Genomic DNA, 23,195 nt, shown 5'->3' with positions numbered 1-23,195 from the left:
ATCATCTTTTATACCTTGTGCCCACTTGGAAGTAGGAGAAGGTTCTGGAGATTTCTACCCCTAGAGGTGCTTGGAATGTTCTGCCTCCTGGCCCCAGCTTGTTTGGGAACACAAAATCCTTTATGAGTGTGCTGGCAGAGCTTTTGTGATGTGCAAGTATGGTAGGTGGCAGCTCCTGTCCCTCATCAAAGACGGCCCATCCTCACAACCTCTAGTCTCCTTTGTCTCACGGTCTGGGAGCAATACACAAAGACCAACTGCCAGCTACATAGTGTCATTTGTCCCAGGATACAGGCTGCAGGCACCAAATAGTTGGGACAAGAACATGGCAACTTTCTAAAAGTAGAATTTTCAGAATTGTGACTTAAAATCAGACTTTACCATTAAGGAGGGTTCTAAATGACAATTCTTTAGACACCAAACTCGACATCTGCTCTCAATTGAAAGTTCTTACTTATTAAATGTAAAATGGTAACCCAATGCTATTCTTTGGCAGAAGATGGCCTTGCAGTAGTGAAAAACGGATTAAAGAGTTTTTCATTACCAGGACATGTAAAAATTAAAAGAACATGTCCAACTTTTGAAATACACTGCACCCTTCCCTAAAGGTTATTTAGGGACGACCATAGGGCAACATATGTAATAAAAAGGAAGGTGTAAGCCTGTCAAAAGGCTTATTATGCCAGTTCGAAATGGCAGTTTTACACTCCACACGCCAGATTGCAATTGCGGACCTTAGTCATGCCTAAAGGGCTACTTAAGGGGGTAGCACAATGAGTGCTGCAGGCCCACAAGTAGCATTTAATTTATAGGCCCTGGGTACACGTAGTGGTAAAGTGTGTAGAGTCCTAAGGCCAGTAAAAATGAAGTCAGAAAAACAGGAGGATTGAAAGAAAGAAGTTGGGGGGGAAAACCAGTCTGAGGATGTCAAGTTTGCATTTTTAATAAATGTTTAAAACAGTGATCGCAGACCTGCCAACGAACATTGTGCCGCCGTGTGTCATATTGGCACTCTGCATATGGTCATTCCGCAATGAGATCAAATCACACGGTGAGCTGGAAACTCTCTACACAGAGAAGGTTTCCAGCTAATTTTTTGGAAGCTTTGCACCCTGTCATTAAGGCCATTCATGGTTTTACGTTCAACCCAGGACTCCAGAGTACGCTTAACAAACCTTATTTTTGTATTTTGAAGAGAATAAGGGAGGCTTCATAGGCCATGATGGGGTTCTAAGCCCAGCACCCTCTCCACGACTACAACTTTCAATTACCTAACTAGGGCTGCCTAAGCAGTGATGAGCTAAAAGCCACCCCCATTCTCCAAGCTACACACCTTCTCACAAAGTGAAATAGTTTTCTAGATTGGCCGGTCTGCTGCTGCACCATCAGAGCTAGCAGACCACACTGTCACACCACCATCCATGGTCCTTCCAAGCCATGTGAAAATCCGTTGGCAACGATGGCTAATTCATTCTCACATGGTTGGTGTTTGATAGCCCACTGATGGGGCCGTAGTTGGGAGATAACAGGTCTGAATGTTGAAACCTAGCCTGCGAATTGTCTTTTTCAGCTGCAAGGCGGGTGGCGGTACCTAATCAGATTGTCTCCTGCCAACCAAATTTTTAAAAAAGGCCAATTCCTCTCCAAGTACATATCCATTTATTTAAGGTATGTCTATTAACACTTAAAAATATCAATAAAAATAAATAAAATCCAGGCTTTTGCAAATGCTGTTACTTCTGTATTAACGTTTATATTTTTTTACTTTTTTTAACTTATTCTTTTGCTTGCTGAAAGGGCTGCAGTGTGTACATTCTTTTCAACATATATTTTATACATGTATTTATTTAAATATTGTATTTATTAAGTTTTCCATTTTACAAACATCTATGTCAAATTGTCAAAATTCATGTAGGTATGCGGTAATGCAATATTATATTCGGAGCTGATCTACACCGTTGATCCCAGCAATCAATAAAACTTGTCCCAGTCTTTGCACATTGTCATGTATTGTGGTCTGACAAAGTCCTTGGAAGTAGTATTCTCATCGTCCGGGTCTCACCATGAACATTGGATTGTTCCCCTCCTTGGAAGGGAGATTCTGCATTGACAACATAGTCTCAGAAGAGTCGCAAAACGTTTTATGGTCTAGAGGCCAGTGGAAACTTACCTGCATTAAATTCTGTCATCTCCACAAGCATTATCATGTCAGTCTTTAAAGAGAGATGTTCCCCCGCCTCACCATGTCATTGCTACTCTCGGTATAGCAACATCTGGAACAGGGGTAGTGATTGATCAATCATCATTTCACTAGTGTGAAGGATCTGAGTCCAGAACTCGGTCACAAACAGGCAGCTCTACGGCAAATGCAAAAAGTCAGCACGTGATGCCAGGCATTGGTAGCAGCTGGGATCATTCGGTATCCCATGTTTGACCTTACTCCTCAGAGTATGATAGACCCTGTGTAGGTTCTTGTAGTGAGTGTATTAATCGAAATTACCCATTGCAGGATACTACCTTGGTCTGTGCTCAGCAGAAAGATCATTGTTCCTCAGATTGTAGTATCTAAATCCGAGGCCCAGAGAGATTTGTCGTGTGTTTCCACTTCTGAATTAGCTCTGACCATTATATTGTACATGTAAGTGATTTGCTTCTTAGACGTAGGACTTGTTGATAAGAATGTCAGGAGCTCCAAGTCTGTAGGTGAGATGCATTTTATATTATTTTAAATAATGAAACTTCAATCATGCTAATCTAAATCAGCCTGTCTTCATGAAATTTGACCAAGTTCACCTACCACATTTAAATCAGGCCTGTGTGTCACTAACTTCCCAGGGCAATCCTTCCACCTGTATGGGTGGCAGCACATCCCTAATTATTAGAATATGATGATAATACAACTTTAGTATCTTTAGTACGTTAGTTGCGTTTGCCCATTCTCTCCCTCCTGCTTCCAGATAAGCCTGGATTTGTAAAGTGCATGAATACATTCTCCTGCGCAGGCCACTGGCTTTTGTTTTGCTAAAGGCGCAGATGGCTGTGGATGAGCCATGTTTCACCTCCTGCTGTGGTAAAGAATGAGATTTCAGTGGGCATCGGCCATTGCTCTTGACAGAAGAATTCATGGATTTTGTTGTTCTGGTGAAGCTAACATATTTCAGAGAAATTGAATGAGGTTGTCACAGACTACTTAAAGCCCCACTGTTTTTTCTAAAGATTTATACTTGGAATAATGCCGGCCCCGGTAGAAGAATTGAAAACCGGAGAGGAAAGAGCTAAACTAGAATGGACACTTTCCCAGCAACCCTTTTTGTCAAAGTAGGATGGTGAGGGAACTGTACCACTTTTATTAATCTCCCCAGTTCATGCCCTTTCTGTCCCACAAAGCAAAGCACAATTAGTGATTCTGCAATTGTTTCCATTGGTAACTTTAAGAATGGACCTCTGAGAGGGCCCTCTATTGCCATAAACTGCAAGATTCTTTTTCGTATTTATTTTAATATTTATACACGTACGTCGGTTTTGTCAATTTGAGGGTGCATTATATTGTGACACTTTACATTGAGATTATGTCCATGTGTGTTTGGCCTAAGGCTGCCTCACAACTTTTTAGAGCGCTTAACTGTATTTCTGAGGTTTAATACCCCAGTATAAGATGGAACGTCTCCAGACTACTGTGACACCTAAGAAACACACTTGAATCTTTCTGACCACTGACGAGCCATGTCATTCAACCTTTTGTTTGATCCAGTTCGTGCCTTTCAGGGTCTTATTTGCGGTTAGTAGAATTGTACATGGTTAAGGTCCGCATAGAACTTTATAAGACCCGCACCAAGAAGTAACATAGACATAAAATTACTGCTTTCACTCTTGTTAGGACCTCAAATATTTTAAATATTTTTTTTAAAGTGTCATTATTCATAGCTGCATATATCTTACTTGTTAGGCATTGTCTCTTCCATGGAGTTACAATCAGCGCCGTAACAAAACTTGAGGGGACCCCCTGCAAAGTAAATGGAGGGGGCTCCCTCTGACCACACTAAGGAGCTCTCAGGTTAGGGTACTGTGCTGATGGGGCCCCCTGGAGCTCGCCCCTCCCCCCACCGCATCACAGGGGCTGTGGGCCTTTGTTACACCACTGGTTAGAATCACTCTAGCATGATTCTGTTAGAGTGTTTCTGTGAAGACTATGTCAACATTTGGTGGGCGATTGCCTAGTGCTGCTTTCCCTTGCCAATCTACACACCCCTCCCTTGAGGGACTTCAAAAATCCTACGGCTGGTGGGACCTAGTTCAGAAATCCTGCAGCCGGTGCGCCCCCTCATTTTCAGCTGCATCTCTTCTGGGGTGGGAAGAAGGGGTTAATTATACCAGAATCCAAGTTAAATCGAGGGTCCAAAAAATAATGCTGCAGATGTTCATTCTATTTTTGATTAGCAGTGGCTCTGGGCAGCATAACAGCAAGAAAGCCCAATGATAATACCTTTCCAAGTGGAGATCTGGCACCCTCTGTAGTGGAACTGCAGCTCGGGATAAAGTGACCCTTTGCACACCCAGGGTACATGTGTGTGTTATAGGAACTATTTTAATGTATTTCTCAGACTGTCAGCATCCAGGTATACCAGTGCTGCCTTGCAGAGGGCAGATTTTGTAGCGTGGGTTAGGAGCAGGGAAAGAGCCAAGCATGGATAACAAAGCATCCTTCTGCAGTGGCCTGCTACACAAATCTGCATGGTGCTTTCGACTCCCATCTCTTCCTTCCCACTTAGAGCAGCTATAAAGGGCTTGGCAAGATCTGAACACAAAGAGTCTGATGGTATTGCCACCTCAGAGTTTCATTTTCTGACAGTAATGTTAAGCTGCGTCAGTAGGGCTTTCACTTTCTCTTTCTTTGGTTTATTTAGGTGTAGTGAACTGGTGACCAGGCTGAAACTTAACAACAATATGCAAGTTCTGTATATTAGCCATGTGGCAGTTACTGACCAGGACAAACAATTGAGAATCTGTTGCTTAAAAATCGACCAGCATGGGTGAGGGAGGAGCATTTCCTTGGCAGTATTAGAGAGCCTTTTTGCCCAGTTCCCTTACTCAGGATTTACCTAGAACAACATCCATCTGGAAAGGGCTGCTACCTTTGTCACGCAGACAGGAACAACTCACCCACTACCAGTGCATACAAATAATGGGTCCTCGGTTCTCTGACCTCATGGACAAACAGGGTTCATTCGTTCAGGATTGGAGCAGTGACCTCAGCAATCAAGACTGGCCACACTCCTGAGCTGATCAAAAAGCTAAACAGATACAAACCTGGCAGATGTTTTAGCTTCAGCTATGTGCATCGGTTAGTTATAGCCTTTTGTTTGGCTTGTTTTAAACTACTTATTCATTGTCTAATTTCATCAATCTTATGATTTCACATTGTCCAATTTTACTCAGTTACACATTAGATCATTTTGTGGACTGATGTAAGAAATTATTAATATTAGTTGAGGGGAATGAGAAACCAACTCAAGTAATCCTCACTATCTTTGTCAGAGTCAACCACAAATGTCGATACTTAACCATCTAGTTAGGCCAAAATGCAGTAATTCTTAACTTGGAGAACATTTGTTAAGTTTTTATGCAGTAGTAACGTGAAAACATGACACAAAACCACCCAAACCAATTTAGACAAATAGAGGATATTTTAATAACTTACATGACACCAAAATGACAAAAATCCAATCAGTAGAACCGGAGTGTTGAGTTTAAACCTTTAGGTAAAAATAGCACCAAAAAGCACTATGATGGTCTCCAGTTGGTTGGGTCCTAAGAGGGGCTTGGTATTGACCGAGACCTGCTGCATGATGTCTTGGAGTAACTCAGAGGCTTCTCAGTGGGGTTTGTTGTCTAAGTTGGGGATGCCAGTGATTGGGTACTGCTCGGAGTTAATGAAGTCATCATTTGGGTGCCACTTGTAGACAGTAGAGCTGTCGATCGGGTTCTGCTTAGCTTTGTGTCCGGTTAAGTGTTCAGGTAGGCTGGAAGAAGTGCATTCTGACACTAGTCAAGGGTTCAGTACCTTGAGGACAAAACTTGGGGGTCACGTCTCACTCCCACACAAACCGGCAGAGTGGACCAGATCAGGTCCAGGCCTCTGGAATCTTGTTGTTTCCCTATAGCTCAAACAGGAGGTCAGCCAACTGACCCCTGGAGTCACCTCTGGGGTCCTGGGTTCAAGGCAAGCAGGTCCAGTCTTCCTGTTTCAGACAGGCAAGCAGTCCTTCATCTGAATAATCTCAGGTCCAGCAGTGTTCAGATTTCAGGTTCTGAGGATGCCACTTTTATACCCAGTGCCAACCTCTGGGTGGGGCACACCTCTTTGTCTAATTCTAAATCTGGCTCTGCTCAGTTCTTCCCTTTTCCTTGAGTTTGGCTCATGTCTGTCTAGTGAAACAAAGGTCTAGGTGTGATCTGCATTTGCCAATGACAAGGTAGGCAGCTTCTGAAGACAAAAAGGGACTGTGTACATCCCGCAGGCTACCCTTTGAAGCTCAGGAAAGGACCATGCACGTCCTCAATTCCATCCTCAACAGGACAAGAACACCTTTCCCCACACCCTTGGCCCTTTTGTCAACTGTCTGGGAGGAATACACATTTAATCTAGGAGAGCCATTAACAGTGATGTGACCCTGGACACTGGCAGAAAGGCACATATGGTTCAGGCAGGAAAATAGGAACTTTTTAAAATTGCATTTTCAAAATAGAAATTTAAAACCTGGATTTACCGTTAAAGAGGATTTAAAATTACCATTAAAATGTGTGGAAGAAGTATTTCTCTAGCTGTTCCCAAACTGAATTTAGCACTTATTAAATATAATACGCTAAACCAGTGTTAGTCTATGGCAGAGCTAGCCATGTTACACTGAAAAACAACTTTGGAGATTTTTCACTGCCAGGACATGTAAAACATTGAATTTGCATTCCCTACTTCAGTACCAGGCACCCTGCCCTATGAGCCTTTATGGCCTCCCTTATATGTATTAATAAAAAAGGAAGGCTTATAACTCACAAAAGGTCTATTTTGCCAGGTGCAAATAGCATCTTAAAACTGCACTATAGGCTGCAATGGGAGGCCTGACATGTTTTTTAGGGCTACTTCAGTGGGTGATGCAATGAGTGTTGCACCCCACTTGTAGCATTTAATTTACAGGCCTTAGGTACCAATAGTGCAGTATACTATGGGCTTGTAGGTAAATTGAATGTACCAGTCAGTTGTATACCAATTTTACCATGTTTGGAAGGGAGAGCACAAGCACTTTACCAGTGGTTAGCAGGAGTAAAGTGTGCAGAGTCTAAAGCCAACACAAACGGGCAATAGGTTAATGAAGGCAAAAATCTGGGGGGATATCACACCAAGGATGTTCATTTCCAACAACTGTGTTTCACTGTATTTTGTTGAAAAAGGTGTTGAAGGGATGTTTCTCATGTATAAAGACGTTTGCATTGAAGTTTTCTAAAATCTTCACCATACTCTTATTTCCTGTGTTGGTCAAGAGGTTGGACTGTTACATCATCGCGAGGGCTGAACAGTAAAGGAACTGGATTTATAGTTTCACAAATATTGGGATATCATGGTTGGGACTTCTGGGCATGCACTAGGTGAGCCTCTGTTAGAGACTATCCCCGAGGCTTGTTATCCACTTAGGGGGTAATGACTGAACTGCCATATGGAAGAATTTATGCCATGAAGGAGTCAGTGGTTGACATCAGTGAACACATAGAGTCTTGATAGATAATATTGTCGCTAACTACAGGTCGAAAGCACCAATTGAATTGTCTTGCAGGCAGGTGAACAACACAATGCAGAAATTCACAACTAACAAATGTTTTGGATTCATACTATGCAGTAGGCGCACAAAAGGCTAATTTGCTGATTACAGTATCCATCTTTTTGAAGAGGATACGTGTTAGACTTACAGGTGGTATCGAGTCAGCTGGTTATAGATAAAAGCAGGACATGAAATATCACAGGTAATGGGGGCTTGGTCTGCTGATTCCCACTTGAGACTTTGTAGAGTTACTGGGAGATCCAAAAGACTTTTGTTCGAAATTCAACCACAACAACGAGCCCTAAAGAGGCGTTCACTGGATTATCTTAATGGCAATCCAAAGATCAACCAGAGATAATATGATTTAACCAGGTAGCCCACTGGATTAGCCAGCCACACACTCGGAATGGATAAATATGTGGTGTCAAACTATTTTGAAGTTGTCCCCTGCCTCTGGAGAGCATAGCCCAGGAAACAGAAGCTTCCTCTTAGGATGGAACAATACAACACAAGCTCTCAAATGCTCAGGCTGACCATAGGAATAATGGGTGCATTTGTTTCATTCTGAGGCCCTGCCATAGGTCACTCCATGTACTAACTTGAAGGGCCTCTTTTCAGTTGTTTTGGTTTGTGGTCTTTAGTCTGTTGCATGAAGGTCTCCTTGACATGCCCACGTGAAACCCTACTCAATGAACGTACTTTTTCAGCCTGCTGCTTAATGTGCATCCTCGAAGACATGGCTAACGCAGGCTTGTGTATTTGATAGCCTTCTCTTGAAGGGGCAAGCTCGGCTGTGCTGTTAATCGTCTCTACACCCTTTGTCTAGGGCCCTCGGTCCTCCTGCTGAAAGTCAGGACAGGGTAACCTACACGTTTACATACAGTGAGTCATGACAATCTGTACCTCTGCCCAGGGCCAACTGTTCTCTGCATTTGGCCGAAGTCCCGGCTAAGATCCGAGTGAATCGTCCTGCCTATGTTGAACACAGATTACGTACCACCTAGTTAGTAATTGATCTACAACCTGTGCTACGTACGGGAGAGACCCAGCACCTGGAAAGGTTACTATAATAATATAGGTGCCACATTTTGGAAAGCCCCCTTCTTGAGTGTGTTGGCATCCAAGATCCCTGAATATGCACCAAACTGGAAAAAGATGGGTCCTGCCACTTTCTCCTCCTGGCACCGGTTTCTATTAACTGAACCATTTTATTTTCAGTGAAGTGCAGTCAGCAGTATTTCCTCTCACATGCTGAGAAAATTGCGATCTTGTTAAAGTATACTTGCATGAAATACGTGGCATTACTCTCTGCATGACGACATCATCCGAATGTCATTGCCAATGTTATTGAGAAAACGAGTTATTGCAAAACATCTGTTTTTTAATCCTAATCTTTGACGGTTATTCTGAAGTTTTTTGGTCTTTCTGCCTGAACTACGTAGTGTCCAGTATTTATTTTAATTAATTGGTTCTGTGTCCTGGTAAACAGCAACTTTTTTTATACCTGTCGCAAAAGACGGAAGACAAGTAATCTGTACCCGAAGAAAAATACCGCGGCAAAAGTATAACACTGATTGGTTTCTAGTCTCCTGAGTTTGTAGTGAAAATGTCTTTAAGATGCCACAAAATGCTCCCTAAACAGTTTTTTTACCCCATTTTAGATTCAACAGCTTGATGGCATTCCACTCATTTTGGACAACTGCAGTATTGATGACAACAATCCTTGTATCCTTTAATACATAAATCAATTTGCTTCACCGTCTTTCTTGCAACTACCAGGGTTGTTGATGGTTAGTTCTGGCTATAAGGTGAGTTTTAGTTAAAGCTGGCGAAGCTTTATCTACATTGTGTTCTTTCTGAAAATTAAATGGCTTCTGGAATAACATAGGAAACGGAATGTGTTTCTGAAAACGTGAATGAAATTCCATGGTTTTGAAATAAACAGCTAACCTGAATAATTATTCAGTAGATCCTCTTAAAAGGTGCAGCACAAAAAAAGAATATTTAACTTTTACTTTTCTGGATTTGATGAATAGACAACTGTTCGTTTTGGCATTTAATACAGAGATCAAAAAATGCAATTTTCCATGTATGGTACCTGTTTTAGGCCGTCTCGGTTTTTTGGTTGCATTAACATTATATGGCTAACAATATTTTTTTTTAAGACAATTATATTTTTGTTGGGGGTGCAGTGTAATTAACTTCTACAGTATTTAAAAGATTAATGGAAATTTGACAAAAAGATAAACCATTTATTTTAGTTTATTTTATCGATTATAATTACATTTACGTTGGTTGAAAATCACCGTGGCTCATGACATTTACCAGCATGAGGTCGAGTGAATTGTGCCAGTTATGTTGTGGACACCCTTGCTTTATAATCAAGAACCTCCTGTTGGCAGAAAATACCATTCTTACCTGTGTAGAGTTCTGCAGTTAAAGAAAATTATTTAGCTAACCCTAGAGATCGAGAGTAGGGGCGAGGCCATGCCAATTTCACTTTGATCTTGTTTTTCTTGCACATTGTGGAATGAGTGTGGAATAAGCAAAGACAAAGCCTTTTACATTAGTTAGTCTGTGTTGAATTGTTATGTTCTTCAATCCTACCCTGTTCCTATTCAGTATTGTAACACTTATTGGATTAACTCCTTGGCTGCTGAGGCTTTACTCACCCTCCAGAGTTGTGCACTTTTTTGATGTTTGTGGTTTTTCGCCATTAGGCCTTCAAGACTGAATTAGTCTTAGCCAAATTTCTCATGATGGTGGTGATTTTTCAACGAGTAGCTATCTTATGTAATGCTACGAAGATTGATTAATTTCTGATGATGCCATAAACACATTGGAAACTGAGTTTACCATACCTTTGTTGTCTATAGCATTGTATCTTCCCAACGCCGTACACCCTGTTCAAAGTTCCATTGCTCTTGAGCTGGGTTTGCAATCTAAAAATACCAAAACAAATATACATTTAGCTCATATGATGGTTTCTTTAAATTACAAAATATGCTTTTTGGTGACTGAAGTTCAGTCCCCTGAATTATTTGCCCCAAATGGAATCCTGGCCAAATTTGAATTATTTTTTCCTTTGTTAAGGATTTTAAAGATTACCAGCTACTGAACTGCAACTAAATTGATTTTGATTGTGTTCCAACTATGCTTCAATTCATATGGTAAAATCTAATAAATAGAAAATGGGTATGTAGGAAGCCTGTGCACTTTTAAAATTTGCCGAATATGCTGAGTTTAGGAATAGTGGGTCTTATTGCAACTCTGAATTTGGAGTTAACCATACTGTCATGTGATTCAAAGGGCATTTTGCAAAATGTGTTTTTTCCACTTCACTGGCTTATATTTGATAACCAAAATGGCGAGAAATTCAATAGATGTTATGTTATGGAATTTTATATGCGCGTGAATCACCCGGGGGCATCTCAGCGCTTATATAATAACAGATGTTACACTATTCTAGTATTTTATGCTTCCACGCTTCTCACGATACCCCACTTTATGTGGATAGGCCTATCACCCGCAACATAATAGGCCCCAAAACGCAATGTGAAGACATCACATTTTCACTATGAAAATTGAGCCATTTTGGCAATATGGGCAGCTGCAGTTTTTGTGCTTTGCCGCCATTCAGTAAAACCTAACAAACCCAGACATTTCTGAATATTAAGACTCCAGGGGAGTCAAGGATGATGACTTGCATGGATCCCATGATGTTTTGTTAGCCAGGATGCCCGCAAACCTTAATCTTTTGCTAAATCACTCATTTCTCTTCACAGTTCTGTAAGGGAAAGTTCAAGAAACTCCAGAGATCCACAAAATTCCTACCACCTAACATTTCCATACTTGTCCCAATAAAAATGGTACCCTACTTGTGTGTCTGGGTTATGTGATAGGGCCCAATACAACAACATGGAGACACCAAGTTCTCACCATGAAAATTGAGCTATTTTGGTACTGTGCGTTGCTGCAGTATTTTAGCTTGTGCTCAGTTGCCACCCAAGGAAACCTACCAAACACCAAAATGTAAATATCTGTAAATGTTTCAACCTTGAAACATTTGTGAGACCGTCTGTAACAGAGAGTGTCTTGAGTGCTGTAAGTCTGCATTACTTGCCGCTACAGTCGAAAGCTACGCTATGGACGGTGGTTGTGGAGGTGAGGTCAAGGCCGAGTACAAGTTGTGGCATGGTCGCAGCACTTTGGCCCGGGCTTACAAGTGGCTTTGCGATAGGTAGAGTGAGGGTGTGTGATGTGCCCTGCAGCCTCACCCCCTTTACCCTCTTCTCCTGCTGCTGCAGTTTTTAACCTGCCTTAAGCAGAGTTGGCATTCATCTGTTAATCCAGCCTACCCGGCTATGCTGGCCAAAAGCCTTTCCACCCTCCGGCAACCTTACCAGCTAATACGGCCAAACAGAATTTTTAATTTGGAGAGACCACAGGGGCTACGAAGAGACCGCGGAAAGGCCGTGAAAAGTGGGGAAGTGGCCACAGTAGCAACAGTAATTCCAGAGAAACTCCAGAGCAACAGAAGCCAGCATATTTGTGGAGCAGAAGGCCGGAGGTTGGGAGAGAAAAGGAGGTAAAGCTGCATTGAACTTCAGGGGTGCGCTAGGTATCAACAGTGCGGTACCTGTCGGAGTGCAGCAGTGGGCAGCTTAGCGGTTAGTGCGGCTTGCGCCAGGGGCCACCTATTATTTTCCTCGCTCATGACCCCCTTTACTCCACACTTAAGTTACCTCCAATCTTCATTCAATCTGGCCCCCTTTACTAATGTGCCATGTTTTTCTCGACCCTACTTCATTCCTCCATCCCTGCACTAGCTGATTCGGGCTGTTGCTCTGTTGTGACTGAAGCTGCTGGGAAACGAGACACTGCAAAAGCAGCTGTACGCGCTCATGCCCGCTCCAGTACCCCATCCATCGCTCACTTGCTGAGGTGCAGTTGATAGACAGCTGACAGTGTCCTTCTTTTTCGCTCATAGCCCGCAGCAGGTTTACCATGCCGCACCAGCAGTTTTCCAGAAAAGTGTGCAGCCCCGCAGAAAGGTGCAGGGAATGGTGAGTCTGTGTCTGGCTTAGCTGCTCATGATTTCGAGTAGCAAACCAACCCTTACACCTTTGCTGGTAATTTTTGATCCTCTGCCTTCTGGTGGATTGTGTGGGGGGGACACAGTGACTGGTTTTCGGGTTAGGGTTGGGTAATGGTCTCCCTATAAAGGAGGGGTGGGTTTGCCAAAGCTTGAGCACCTTGTGTATTGTGTGCTGGGGACGTGTGGGGGCAGCACACAAAGAGGTTTGTGGCATCGCATGACCCAAGTTTAGTGCAGCTGATAGAGAATGTGTTTGTTTTGCTTTGTATAATCTACATTCTGTTACTCCATGGATGGGCTTTGTATGGAGGACCCAATAAGTGTCGCTTAAGGAATTCAGCAGACACACTATTATCTTGCATCATTTGCAACACTAAGAACTGTATGTGATGGATTTGCTTCCTCCTTTTACATCATGTCCGCCCTTAGGTTAGAGTGGTTAATTGAATTGAACACAAGTATCCGTGGTGTAAAAGCCCAGAGACAAGTGGAACACGGAGGTCGCAGTGGTCATGGGTACCATGAAAGTTAGAGAAGTGACAGCCTACAGTTTTGTGTCCATGGCCACAGATGCTTGCACAATAGCAAATATTAGAGTCACTTGTTTTGCCAGTGGTATTTTGAGGCTGTGTCTGGAAATAACTTTTTATGCGTGGTGGAGGCAACGGTTATTACCCCTGGTCTAGGGCCCAGGAGGAGGTGGCAAGTGCATGCTGTCCGTGATTATAAGTTTGAATTTAGCAATTTTAAATTGATCCCACTAAGAAAGTTGGAATGGAGAGCCAGCCTGCTTACTCCCCTCCATTGTTGTCCTCCAAACAAACATATAAAGCTTGTGCAGCGCCCAATAAAAGTATGGGATTGGAGGAATCCAGTAAAAATAATGATCAGATTGGATGTCTATTACTTTCTTTGGGAGAAAGGAAGAAGTGTCTCATAAGACTCCCCTTCTCGACTCCATCCGGAAGTTTATCACCAAACATTTTAATGTAACTCCCAATTCATCTAAGGGAAACAATATGGGTGAATTTTCAGGGTGGCATGAAGTTAATAAGCTTACTCCATCTATCAGAACTTTAGAAGAATCAGAGTCAGAGGCAGACCCCAAATTAACCTTTGCTCAACCTTCTAGTATCTTGGCACAGAGCAGTCAGACTTAACTTAGAGGCAATGTGTAAAGTATTTATGCAGCTCTTCAAACATTAATAAAGCGAAAATACCAGACAAGAAAAATCACACACCAATTTAGAAAAATAGAACAAAACAAATATGTAAATTTAAAGATTTATGGGGAAATATCGGTTATCTGGTCATGCGAGACCGTGAGAGAGTCACAAGGTTCGGCAGATCGTGATTGAGTACGGGTTGGATATATGGACCAGGGTTGTCCAGCTGATAACTTAGCTTCTCTGTCCCGTAGAAAGAGTCCTGTTTGAAGTAGAGGGGTTCACGAGGAGCAGAGAAGCGTCTTTGATGGTCATCAGTGTAGCTCAAAGAGCAGGCCTGGCATCGCGGATGGAAGTTGCTGTAGTGGGGGTATTCTGTTGTTACGAACGGTGGAGCAGTCAAAGCTGGCGCGCAATGGGTCAGGCTGATGAAACTTCACGTTGGCGTGCTATGCGGGTGACAACATTTTGGCGTCAAAGGGCTTGGTTGCTAAGAGCCCAGCAAATGCAATTCAGCCTCTCTGAGGTCACACCAAGAGCTCCGGACCTGAAGGGCTCCATTTGGGGGTCAGGGACTTGGTCCAACTGGATCTGGGTGCTGGTGTAGGTAATTGAGAGCCAGTTATGTCCCTCCGGCTCATAACAGGAGGCCAGCAGAATAGCCTCTGTAGTCACTCTGGGAGTCCTGGGTTCAGTTGCAGTTCCAAATCCCTCTGACTCAGGCAGGAGAACAGCAGGGCAGCAATCCAGCAAGGCCCTAGTTCAGCAGTGCAGCAGACGGGCAAAGTCGCAGACCTTTCAGCAGCACAGCAGCCCTTCCTGGCAGAGTCTCTCCAGGTCCAGAAGTGTACTGAAAAGTTGGTGTCCACTAGTTATACCTGGTCCCTCCTTTGAAGTGGTAGAAGCTTCTAGAGGTTTTCTTTTTAAGTGCAAAGGTTTCCTGCCTCTCCGGCCCTTATTACAAACTAAATGCAGGAGGTATGTAGCCCCTTGTTTGGAGTTATGTAGGCCACAGCCTATTCAAGTGTAAGTAGGGCTGTGCCCAGCTCTGCCCTCCCATCCTTCCAGTGATGGCCCATCCAGGCACAAATAAGCTCTCTATTGTGTGTGACTGTCTAAGAGGAATACACAAAGTCCAACTGTCCGCTACACCCAGAGACAGGCTGCAAGCACTAAATAGCTAAGGAAGAGAAATGCCAACTTTCTAAAAGCGGCATTTTCAAAATTGTAATTTAAAATCCGACTTTACCATAAGAGAGAATTTTTAATTACAATTCCAATGTTTGTGGAAGACCACCCTGAGGCTGACAGTTTTAACATGGCATTATGGCTTACTAAGGGGTGGCTCATTATGTTTTTTTTAAAGTGGGTTTAGGCCTGTCCAAAAGGGAATATTTGGACAGAACAAATGGCAGTTTAAACCTGCATAGCTAGGTTACTGGAGGAAGTCCTGCAGTCATGTTTTACATTGTCACTTTAGCAGTGAATAATATATGCTTCATTTCTCCAGTGACATTTAACTCATTCAGTCACATTTTCTTACAACATGCATATAATTTGGCAGACGCTTAGCTGGTTTAGCCGGCCCTTGGTATTTTCATGTTCATGCAGGTCCATCATTTGGAGCAGGGGAAATGAAACAGGGGAACGGTCCCAAAAATATTTGTTTCATGTGTGACAAATCTCCGTAAAATCTGCATTTGTGTTCTGTTGGTTTAATTAATGTTATACCACTCTGTCTAAGGGATGGCCAAAGTTAAAAGGGAGGTATGCCATTTTCATTTCCTTTTTAACCTTGGTGATGTTTGAGGTGTGTGCATGAAATGTGGCAGGCAGTTCGCAAATTAAACTCAGCATTGATATTATAGCTTTTGCACAGAATCAATCAGGGAACATGCAAAATATTTATTATTTGCTAGTAACTAGTTTGCTGAATCTACATGAAATGTTCCTGGCACTTAGCATGTTTAGCTTACTTTTTTTTTAAATTTCATGCAGGTCCATTATTGAGAGGTGCACATACAAAGGGGGAATCAAAAAAGTGTCCATTTGCTAATATATTTGGCACAAAGACTCTTCCCAAAATGTGGCATATATTAAGCAAGTTCAGCTTATCGTTGGGATTTGAGCAGATCCATTAAGCGGGCTGCACAGATCTTTGGCACTGTTTAATATATAAGCATGAAATACCATTGCAAACATCAGGTTCCATGCAGATCTGGGAGTGGGTTAAAGGAGAGGGTAAATGTATATATGGTTGGACGACAGACCTAGCCGAAAGCTGATGCACATGACCAAAGAAAGTGCGCAAAGAGGGTTGAGTGCAGCGTCTGCCCCACCCCCTGCCGATCTTCGTATGCAGCATGGAATTGAAATTAGGAGGTAAATGCAATACAATATAGAAAAACTTCAAGAACCTACAAATTACACAGTTTGTAGTTTATGGTTCTGTTAACACAAAAACATAACATCCCTGAAATTCAACATTTATGGTATGTGTTAGACCTGATATAATTGACGTGACTTTTTGCCTCCACTGACTATTTTTCGTTTCCTGCGATGTGCTTTATGTAATTGTTCTGCATGTTAAATCTGTAAATTAAATGGCCATCTTTATTATGACACATGCATGATTTATGACAGGCATGTGTGTCAAAAAGTCATGTGTGCACTTTAATATAAAACCCATTCCAAGACTGCAAGTCATGCCTGCGCTTACTTGTTGACGCATGCAATGGGAAAAGAACATTGGCAACCGATCCCAGCATTGTAGAGCTGAGACCTGTTGGCTTTGTCAATTCAGTGTAACTTACTGAAATATAATGTTTATTTCTTTTCTACGGTAAAACTAGTTTATTAAAACGGAACCTACTCAAAGATGCCTAGAAGGTGTTCATCATGTCCAAATGTGACCTCTAACGCCAACAGGCACAGCTGGCTAGAAACATGCGCCCTTGGCGTCTGTTTTTTCACTGATGACATTTCTACAGTATTAACTAACTAAATCAAAGCCTTTGAGAGCACTTCCTGTTCTGGGTATTCTCTTTTATCTCACTCGTGCGTTGGCCCTCAGTAATTCTCTGATGAGCTCCCTTCTCAGGCTGCTAACTACGCACAGGAACCCTGTGTAATTGTGGAAGAGTCTCTCAGTTTCTACTTACAACGCGGATCGCCTACCATCAAGACCGTTTCCATGCATATGCATAATTTTTTTATTACACATATGCCTTTACCATACATACCTTTGCAATGTTGTAAAGGCATGCGTAGTAAAAGCATATACGTAGTAAAGTCTACGCGTTGTAATGACGCATGCGTTGTAATGCTTGGGTTGTAATGGCAGTTTCCCGTCATTGTGCAGTTGTAGATCAGGTAGCCCTCAGGGAAGTAAAGACTTTGCTTGCAGTTCAACCTTCATGCTTTTTAGATCTTGCGCCTAGCGTGCAGTGCGAGCACTGCTCGCGCAGTGAGAGACCTCTTGTAGGGGGTTTCAAAACGGACCTAGGAATCGCACATGCTTGTGCGTGTGCTTTTCCTTTTGGCCCACGCTATTGGCCTTTGCGTGCGTCTTTTTATCAAAGACAGCACGCAGTTAGCCAAAGGCGGGCGCATTGCTCCGCCCATGGCCTATTGGTGTCTATTACGCGCACCGCTGCCATGTGGTTTCAATTATCGTGCCCAGACACGGGCGCGATAATTGAAACCACATGGCTCGCTGTGGCGCGCGCGCACCACTCGCTGGCTTGTTTGTTTAGCAAAAGCGATCGCTTTCACTTTCGCGATCGCTTTCACTGCCGCTTTTTTTTACCAGCGCGGCAAGCCGCATGCTGAAAGCAGCCATCTTCCAAAGACTTTTCTATTTATCAGGGAGAAAGTACGGCCTGATATTAACCAGGACTAGTGGATTTTGGTCTGGTAAGTGGCAACCAGAATCTACATGTTGGAGCCTAAAAAGTCAGATTAGGTGATAATTATTTCACATTCCCAACACCTGGGTGTCGGATATTATCAGGTGCAAAAACCACCGCGACTAGACAAGACTGCTCCTAATCAGGCCCATAGTGTGTGCTGTACGGCAGCAAGATTGTATTCACTGATAGGTGCCTCTCTCTATTCTGCGCCTGCGCACATGTTCATGGTACATTTTTATCCAATAGCCTCACATCAGTCAAATTATTTCAACGCTGTTTCAAGTTCATGATGCTGCCATTAGGCATGGGGATATGTTTGTCCAAACACAGATGCCATATTAGTGATTTCTTTATTTAAAGCACAGCCCTTTTGTACGGTGTTGTCCAGCTTTTGTTCTGCACCGCCTTTACATGCCGCCGTGTACATACATTAGAAGCCATGAGCCCATGCTTTGTGTCTAAGATGCCACCCTCCCCTGTAAATAAGGTCAATCTTTTTAAGGGCAGGCGCGCAGACCCAGTACTTATCACAAGCCCATCCTCTCTTCTGCGCTGGCGCAGAAGGGGTTATGTGTGTGTTTCTTTTTCTCATCTACAGCGCATTCATTGGCTCTTAAAATCTCCACGTTCGTGCATGTGCTGCTGACAGCAGAGCAGAGCTCAAATAGAGGGCACAATTGTCCTCATCGTGGTACCGAATTTTGGTGTCAACTACACATACACTAACTTAGGGTATTTTCTAGTTAATGTATGTGCTGTAGACAGGATAAAGAGATATGCAGACCCTTTCTGCGTAAAGACTGGGAACATGATAATGCCCATTTTCTGCATACAAACGCTAAAATAGTATATCCAGTAAACTTGCACACAAGGTATCCGAGTGCTTTAGATAAGCACCAGTTACGTTCCACAAGGACACATTTAATTATGGTGGGCACAGGGAGATTAAATAAATTGCCCAAAACAACAGCATTTTAAGCCAGCGCTAAAACTCTAATCAAGTCTAAAGTTCCAACATCAGCTACCCTGACTGTTACACCACAATTTATTCTGTTTCAGCCTTATAGTTGCCTGCAACATCCCCAGCCCTACCTAACAGGCACAAATGCTGTTTTTTGATTAATATTTCACTAGTATACAATTGGCTTTACCCCTCCACTTTTAAGACGCTGCATAGCTCACATCTCCAGCCCTACTGGCTGTTCAGAAGTGGCGGTTTCTAATATGTAATTGCCTTATCTTGCCTAGTCTGCACCATATTTTCTGCCCATCCAATGTACTATTCCGCTTACAATTTGGCACAGGGGGATTCAATAATTTGCCCAACAACAAGGCATGTTCAAAACCAACATTCAACGGGATTTATTTCTGGTTGTATTCAAATTTAGCTTTTTAGTTGTTTTCAGCTTAATCCATGTTTAGCTGGGACCACTGCATACAACAAAAGCAAAAAACATTATCATTTTCAACACCAACAAATCTGACTTTCACAAATGCGAGACCTATTGCATTGCAAATGCTTGTTCCTTCTCTTATTGCATCAGTAAACCAAACGCGGAAGACAGTGTGATTTGTTGCTTTGAAAACCATATTCCTGCAAAAATTTTTAATTTGAAGAAAAGACCTTAGTGTGTGTAACAATGTATGCAGGTCGGTACATTGAAAAGCTTCATAAAAAGAGGTGAGGGAATGAGTGATGTGATCAGTGTAACAGAACGTACTGTCTAAAACACCTGGATAAACATTTTATGGCCGCTGCCCATTGTTACTCTCAGTGAGATACCAACTTAAATTGCTGATGTTCAGCAGATTAAACTTCTATTGGCACACGTTGCAACATGAGTAAAACACACCTGGATACTTAGTCCTTAAGAAATGTATGGTTAAGCCCGCTGCGTGCTGGTTTGCATGACGGGGCATCAGAAATGCCTTTCTAATGTGGGCGACCAATGAACCTCTGTTATCTCTGGTGCTGGTTAGCGTACTAGTTTGGCGCTGTATTTCAGAGCATTTCACCCTTAGGCCATTGCTACAAATATGTATGGCTTAGGTTTGCAGTAATCGGTATTCGGTACCATGGAGGTATGCTTGGCGACCTCTGCAAAATTAGCAGGTGTTTCCACTTCAGTTCATGGTTGTTGGATAAATTATCTAATTTATTTGTGTTCTCATCTGAGACCATTGGCGTTTGGATTGCGTCCTATGACTGTCCTGAAATGAGGAGACTTGCATGGCTTTCTACAACTTCACCGTCCATCTCTCCTGGTTCTGCATCTTTTACAGACACTAGTAGTTCATGCTCTAAATTTCCATGTATGAGCCTAGGATTCATTCAGTCATATTCTGCACTTTAATAAATGCACACCCTTCTTGTTCAAACAGGACATACTTGACAAACTCTTGGTTGTCCGTAGCGTCTCCCTCAACCAAAGAAGGCTGGAGAGCGCTAACTCTGTTATGTGTCAGCACTCTTCAACTCCTATTTCTCTCTCGTCATCTGTCCCTCATGTCTTTTTTTAATAAATCGTTTTATTGTGCTTCTCAAAACTTACAAGTGACCTCCACATTGATACAGTGGTTTACCTTTTCTATCTTCCAACGTGTACATTACTAAACAACGTCTCAATCTGCATGCATGGTTTCAATAAAGCACTCCATCCCAACCTCCCTTCCTTCCTTTGTCTACTTCCCTAATTCTGCCCAATGTGATCTTGTTGATATGTGGGGTCCTCACCCTGCAGTTAGCAGAGTGATACCAAGCTTCAGGGTATGTGTCCTGACCCTCCTTTCCCAGACCCTAATATTCTATCCATCTGCCCCAGACCCTGTCAATCTTTTTGGGGGACCTCTGCCAGTATAATCCGCTCTCTCTGCCTCCATACACAGGTCCATCCCCAGGATACATTGCTATTTAGTTTGCAATTGTTGCCCACCCCACATCAGACCTATGCCCTACCTGTGAATCCTAGGTTATAAAACAGGAGATGGGCCGGAGTTAGGTCGACGTCATGCAGCCACAAACCAGGAAATATTGCAGTGCTGTGGGGATTGCCAGCCCCATGTTTGCGTCTAGTTCGTTGATGCTAGTGGTCCAGTACCTAGCTATAAGAGGGCATTCACAGAAAGTGTAAATGAATTTGCCCTCATTCGCCCCTGTCCCTCAAGAGTAGGCATAAATGAAGAAAGAGTTGTCCATCCCAGTTCAGCTTCTCAGCTTTGTTCACAAAATTCTGACATATTTTCTATATTTCACCACTTTTTCTTGATCACCGTCATGATATTGTCTAAACCCACTTTGTGAAGCACAGAACCAAGGACTGCCATTTAATTTTGTTGCTCGACCTGTGACAGATTGATCATGATGCAGTAAGTAGAATGGCAAGAATCCATTGTCTTCTCTGGAGTGTTATCACGTTGGGTGTTGTACACATTTTTTTCAGTTTCAACCATCTTCTGAATAGTTGAAAAAATTCAATAGTATTGGCTGTGGAGGTGATTAACATGGATCTGTTTTACGTAGAAATTGCCTGCTTTATATACATTCAGTTGATAACTGCTGAGCCCACAAACGTGGTGTGTTCTCAAGGCCTCTCAACAGCAGTTCCCGTGCAGAATCTTTCATCCCTTGTCAGCATCACAGATCCTGTGTGTCTGGCTCTTACAAAATCGACTTTGAGGAGCTAGATCTGCCTCATCACTCTTACTGGGTGACACCTTGTAGTTGGAACCCGTAGCAATATTAAAAGTGTTTTTAAAAGAAGATTGTTAGGATAATTTTTTGAATCCCTTTTCATCGATTACTCACATGCACTTCTGCCCTATGTGCACAACATCTAACTTCCAAGCTTATGCATCACTATCACATGCCAGGAATACCCAAACTGAGCCAAACTTTACGAACCAACTAGAAAACTTGGGAAACCTTGGCCTCACCCAGCTTGTTACCAAACTCATCCACACCACCGGACACCTATGGGCCCGATTTTGTTTTCAATCAACATCATCAAGTTAGTTGACAAACCAGCAACTATGACCTGGACAGACCAGGCCCTCATCAGTATCAAAATACCTATTCTGCACCATCACAGACCTACCACCACCAGTACCTTCCGCAGCAGCTAGAAAAGCATCACTGAAGTGTAGTGGACTTCCGCCCTTTCTGGGCACCGACCCGAGAACACCAGCAACTTGTTGAAAGCCATCAGAGACCTCAATAGCTGGACTACTGCATGAACCAACACCCTGGCTCCCCTCATGTGCAACCCATCAGCAAGAACCCAGCAGCTTGCCAGCTGGTACCCAGAGGAACTCAGGCTGTCGAAACACCACTGCAAGCAACTAGCTCACAAATGGAGAATACTTCAAGACACCACAGATAAAGACCTCTGCAAATCAGCCTTAAAACGCTAACACCAGCAGATATGGAACACCAAGGACACAGCAATTGCAGATCACATTGACGCTGACACTAACAGCAGCAAGGAAATCTTCGCCATCATCAAAGAGTGGTCTTTTGCTGCCTCTAACAACATCACCCCCTCACAAGAACTTTGCAACAAGCTCTCTAAATCATTCTGTAACAAAATCCCCTCCATATACAGCAACTTCAAACCTCAGCCACAACTTGTCACTGTTGCAACTCAACTTCCCATAATGGCAGGAGAACGAACCCTGGCCTTGTGGACCTCCGACACCACTAGCAAAATAGCTGCTACCATGAAGACCATCTGCTCGGGGGCCCATCTGACACTTGCCTTCACCAAAGGAAATCCTACTACTGATCAGTGAAGTGTTAACACTCATCCTCAATGCCTCCATCGCCTCAGGCACATTCCCATACTCTGGAAAACATGCCACCGTCATGCTCCTGCTCAAGAAATCATCCGCCTAGAAAAGAAATGGGGCTGTAACATCTTGGTTCGCACCTTTTCCCCTTTTTTAAGACAGGCACTATGACTACACTTTTCCAAGACTGAGGCAGGGCAGATTTTTATGTCTGAATTATACAATTAGTAATCAGATTGGCCCAGAAATCAATGTTGATTTTATAGAAGTCCCTAGGGACCCCTTCTGGCCCAGGAGCATTGTTAGCAGTACTGGCAATATTGGCCTCTATCATTTCAGCCAGGGAAAAGTCAATTTCCAGTGGGTAAGACACAGATGCGAAAGGGACACAAGACAAACTCGGCTCATCAAGGGTATAAATAGA

At 42.9% G+C, this 23,195-nt stretch overlaps 1 protein-coding gene across 1 annotated transcript in view; it reads left to right on the top strand.

Annotated features, from left to right (window-relative positions):
- The window catches only part of ATXN10 (ataxin 10), an 842,223-nt gene that overhangs the window by 801,521 nt on the left and 17,507 nt on the right, over positions 1-23,195 (top strand). The window contains exon 10 of the mRNA XM_085652421.1: positions 9,473-9,536. Within this exon, the coding sequence (XP_085508547.1) occupies positions 9,473-9,536 (64 nt within the window). The remainder of the gene's footprint in view (positions 1-9,472; positions 9,537-23,195) is intronic.

The sequence above is a fragment of the Triturus cristatus genome, chromosome 4_1, assembly GCF_964204655.1.
Source record: "Triturus cristatus chromosome 4_1, aTriCri1.1, whole genome shotgun sequence".
Classification (NCBI taxonomy): Eukaryota; Metazoa; Chordata; class Amphibia; order Caudata; family Salamandridae; genus Triturus; species Triturus cristatus.
This window is presented reverse-complemented; position numbering and strand designations above follow the sequence as displayed.